Source organism: Saccostrea echinata, unplaced genomic scaffold, assembly GCF_033153115.1.
Source record: "Saccostrea echinata isolate AGI-Se365-2 ecotype Australia unplaced genomic scaffold, CSIRO_AGI_Sech_v1 ptg000010l, whole genome shotgun sequence".
Taxonomy (NCBI): Eukaryota; Metazoa; Mollusca; class Bivalvia; order Ostreida; family Ostreidae; genus Saccostrea; species Saccostrea echinata.
In genome coordinates this window covers 1,711,055-1,716,084 of record NW_026889759.1, presented here as the reverse complement: position 1 = coordinate 1,716,084, position 5,030 = coordinate 1,711,055, and the positions used below count along the sequence as shown (strand labels likewise).

General features: G+C 32.7%; 1 protein-coding gene across 1 annotated transcript; it reads left to right on the top strand.

Annotated features, from left to right (window-relative positions):
* Window positions 1-1,490: 1,490 nt before the first annotated feature.
* LOC133184582 (doublesex- and mab-3-related transcription factor A2-like) lies at window positions 1,491-4,256 on the top strand. Its single transcript, XM_061319663.1, has 2 exons — window positions 1,491-1,896; window positions 3,460-4,256. The coding sequence occupies exons 1-2, from the start codon at window positions 1,515-1,517 to the stop codon at window positions 4,254-4,256; spliced, it is 1,179 nt and encodes a 392-aa protein (XP_061175647.1). The 5' UTR covers window positions 1,491-1,514.
* The last annotated feature ends 774 nt before the right edge of the window (window positions 4,257-5,030 follow it).

The following is a 5,030-nucleotide window of genomic DNA, read 5'->3' as shown; positions in this document are numbered from 1 at the left end:
TTTGATGCGACTTCAAAAGATGATTCTTTGGAAGTAAGTAAGTAAATCAGCCATCGGAGACCAAAGTAATGCAAATATTTTTTTAAAATTATATTAGTTTACTAGATTATTTTTTTTTTTGTTCTGAATGTTATCTTACAGCTTTGCTATTTTGTATCTATTTATTTAATTTTGAGGCGGTTGATGCTGCTGCATCTTGTTAAATGGTTCACACTGTAGTTGATTAAAGAATAATAGAATTTCAAGTTTTGAGAAATCCACTATTTTAATGTACATTTGTAATTTCAAGAAACAGCAAAACACATTTTTTTATTTATAAAGATTTACATTTTGAGATGTCTTAGTTTGTTTCGAACAATATGTAAGCCTTAAAATGACCAGCATACAGTACATGTATATCAATTTTATTATGGGTAAATTACCTTAAATCCGGCAATAAATGAAATAACTAAGTTCATGATATGTATTTTTTCTTCTTGTTTTTTAATAATAGTCTAAGATTAAAACTGTGTAATTAATCATAAGGCATATATTTGACAGTAATGTGATTTAACCACATAAGAGACCAATAACAAAACAATATCCAGTTCCCATGGCTTATCTGAACTTTTTATTGAAGGGCCACCAATAGATTTCATCAATTACATACATCAAGATATTATTTAATTTAATTAAATTTCATTCGTATTATAACAGTATTTGATTAACAAAAAAAAAAGCAATAGGAAATATCAGAAAAGTTTTTAAGTGTTCGAGAAATGTTCGTTAGATATTTGTGACACATCTTAATAAGATGTAATTTACAGATGTTAAAATGATCGTTCTTTACTAACTCCACAAAAGCTGTACCCAGTGGTCCTATTATTTCAGATTGTGAGAGGTTCTCGGCATGAAAAGGCGTCAAGCTCAAATATAAGAATGAGCAGAATGTTTAAAAAGTAGCTACTTTTGATAATTATAACACAGACTTTCAGAGAAATGTTTACTTCCATTCATTTCTTTATGGGGCAATAAAACCTGAAGAATTATTGAAAATTGAAAGTGTATAATTAGAAAATTGCTGGAATTATAAAATGATAGCCCTTTAAATTGATAAAACCGTCAAATTATGTCAACATAATGATATTTGCTAATTTCTTTACTGTCGGTTAATTTAAACATCACCTTAGTCAAACACAATCGTATTTCAAAAGTGCAAATATTTTACACTATGTGAGAATATTTAATCGTTGACAGACAGTCGTGTCTGTTTTCGGTAAACGCACCAATAAGAAGCCCTTTCTGTGTGCGTACGCTCGACAAGCGCTCTCCAAGATCCAATTGAATTCAACTGAAAAGCCATTGACCAACGCCTGTTGAACTCTGGGAGGGCGGTACAATCTAAGCACCTTTCATTTATTTCCAAACGATATCGTATCAAAGCTATATTTTTCTGTGATATGGTATTATCACGTCAAGATTTTCATCAAATAAAAGCTTAGGGAGGAAAGGGGAGACACTAATACCCATTCGACATGAACCCGGTAACGGCGCTATACCCTATTACCGAGAAGGGGACCCGGAAACCAAAATGTGCTCGCTGTAGGAACCACGGAATGGTATCCTGGCTGAAGGGACACAAGCGCCATTGTAAATTCAAAGATTGCAACTGTGCAAAATGTAGTCTTATTGCTGAGCGTCAGAGGGTGATGGCGGCGCAGGTTGCGCTAAAGCGACAACAGGCAGCCGAAGATGCTATAGCGTTGGGGCTAAGATGTGCAACTGAGGGATCTCTCCCTATTATGACCCAAGGACCGCTCTGGGGACCTGGAACAGTGTCTCCTCCTAAAGAAAAAGACTCCAAAAGTCAAGAAAGCGAGACCGATGAACCAGAAGACAATTCAAGCGATGAAAATGGTATGTGGCAATTATAGACGTTATTTACTTTAACGTATGAAAAAAATAAATGTATAAAAACAAATTTAAAAATTCGATGCAAAAATGATTCCAAAAAAAGGAAGAAATATTCTAAGAAGTTTATGTGGTAAGAAGTATTTAAAAGACCCACCGAAATAGATTTTAAAAAATGAAGAAACACTTTATATAAAGAAATTGTCTTTTAGTTTGGAATAGCGTTGTCTATTTAACTTTAATTGATCAAAAAATGTAACAAAAATGAAAAAAGAATAATGTATTAACTTGTTTCCGAATTCTTTTGGAAATACTTTTCTGTATGTTGATATTTACTGCAAGAAATTTTGAGAGAAAAAAAAATAAGATTTAAACTGGGAAAAGGGAAATGAAATTCGACAAACATTATGTTGAAAAGAAAGTCATGTGGAACGATATATGCATGTAAAACCATCTATTTACGAATTTTATAACAAATATTTTTAATGTTAAGTTCTAACAATGGATATTAGGTCACTTCTTTAAAATTTTACGGTCCGTTCACATTGACATATTAGTATCATTTTACTTAAATTAGAAAAATTGACAAAATACCAATACAGATTTTCAACAATCTCACCAAAATACATGTAGTATACAAAGTGTCGTATTAAGTTCTTTATTCAAAACCTAAATTTTATGTATGCGTTGGAGAGGATACATTTTTTATTTCATTTTTTTTTAACTTTTGTCCGGTACAGTGTATTAAATCTAATAAAATATGTAACATCAAGTTAGAATTTTAAAATTGTTCTGAAATATTTGCAATATTTATTTTTACTACGAGTTAGACCAGATTAGAATCTTATTTCTCAGGCGTTAAGAAGTATCAAATTTACTACATAAAGCGCACCAAGTGATGAAACTCACAAAATTAGCCACAGTTACATTTCGGCGGTGTCAAAGCCGATATTTATTTTTAATACGTATTAGCCCAAGGTCCTGAATTTAATCTCTCATTGGAAACAAATGTTTGAAGACCACCATGGCTATAGATATTATAAGTAATCTAATATTTTAAATATCATATAATTTTTTCTATTTATTTTGCTTTCAGTCTTTAAAATAAATGTAATTAAACGGAAAATACTTTAAAACATTTCAGAAAATCAAACTCAGCAAGTGTGGTTTTTAATGATGATTCCTTTCATAATATTGATGAATAAAAAATTGATATTAATACATTGTACTCAAAATCTTTTAAAATGCATTTCTATTTTTAAAAAAGGGGGGTTATTTCTTTTAAAACGGAAAAATAAGCATAGAATTGTCGAAAAAGTTTTCTTTTTTTCATCTTTAAACATAAAAATATAATCAAAAACCTCGGTGTCCAAAAAAGTTCTTATGGCCAATATTTTTTTCTCGTTTTTTAACAAACATTTTATCAATATAAGATTAATTATGGTGGATATTTAATTTTAAATGTAACAAACAAAGCATTTTTAATTCTTTATCATTTTACTACAATGGAATTTTACAAAAAAGTTCTCCCTGAATGTCTTTTTATTGATATATTTCTTTCTTTCTCAGAACCAGCTCAGAATGGGAGACCGATTGCAAAGGATGTGACAAAACCGCGCCATGATACGTCATCACCAGATTCAACAGAGGAGAATGATCCCGTCAAAGTGAAGCCCACGGCACCAACATCATATTCGGTGCATTCTCTGCTGCCACCAAATGCATTTCTTCCTGGCCGTTTATCGAATTTAGAAATACTAGAGAGAATTTTTCCATTTCATAGGAAATCAGTGTTAGAACTTGTCTTACAAGGTTGTAATGGAGATCTGGTGAAGTCAATTGAACAATTTTTATCCAGTCAAGAAACAATGATTTCAAACCAAACTCTACCGCATGTGAAATCAGACTTCAGACCTCATCCATATTTTCAATATGGATCCGCCATGAAATCGTTAAATGGTATTACAAGATTGTCACCCACTGGTTCGGGCTCTGCTTTTACTCCCTTTTCGTCTGCTGGGCCGTTCAATCCTTCCGGGATCCACTCGGCCTTTCAATCTCATTTAACAAACTTCACAGCAGACACTTTACGGCCATCTTACATACAGAGTGTATCTGGTTCTGTCAGACCCGATATTTTCCCGCCAAACAATCAACTGACGTACCCTCGTTTGCATCCACTTACGTCAGCACCACTTCCGGGATTCTTCAGCAGTTCGTTTCCTTTAACACCTTACAGAATAGATATGGGTGACTCCTGCCGTAAGACTCTCACAGAAAAACATGCAGGAAAATCCGTGAACACAGAAAATGGACACGAGCAAGAAATGTGGGATGAAGGGTCACGTGACCGAGACAGAGAGTGAACATTTCTTTATTTCTTTATTTTATCTTTATTTTTGTCAATGCAAGTCTTTGCAGATTTTGTTTTACTAAAATACTTCAGATGTTACTAGGTTTAAATAATAAAAATTGCAATCATAAGATCCTTTGTCAAAGAAGTGCTTTCAAACCTTGAAGTGTATATTTCTTCATTTTTCTGATCACAGGTAGCTTTTCAGTCTCTTAAACTTGATTTTTTTTCGACCGATTTCCCTGAATTTTTAAGTTTTAACCTGTTTTCTCAAAAAAGAAAAATTAGACGTTTATTGTCCTTTGTCATTTTAAAATATTCTCACATATTGGGCTTGAAATAAGATTAAAGAATCCAATTTTTATTTACAATGAGAATGAAGTTGTCTTCAATAAATGGAAATGGACGACAAATATATCGGATAACACGTCAGATAGAGGACTTGACTTTGGTGGCACTACATTTGTTTGGCTAGTCTTGGTCGTTATCATTTAAATCTGTTTATAAAAAGTCAAATACGGCCAAAGTTTAACAAATAGATCTGCTTGTTCGGAGAAGAGAGGTCTTTTCTGTTCAGATTTGGTCCTGATGTGTTGACTTTGAAGGCCACTTCACACAAGGTTTGTGTTTGTAGAGTTATCCAATATCTGAGACAGTTGGCTGGCATTGGTGGTCTTTGGTAAATCTGTATAAATAGATACTGACTATTAGATACATGTCAGCCGCCAAACATTAAACACAGGAACGGCATCTCTCTCTCTCTCTCTCTCTCTCTCTTCTCTCTCTT

Excerpts from the sequence above, each read along its gene's own strand:
- LOC133184582 (XM_061319663.1), top strand. The coding sequence starts at position 1,515 with ATGAACCCGGTAACGGCGCTATACCCTATTACCGAGAAGGGGACCCGG. Across the intron at positions 1,897-3,459 it reads CAATTCAAGCGATGAAAATG|AACCAGCTCAGAATGGGAGA; the intron begins GTATGTGGCAAT and ends TTTCTTTCTCAG.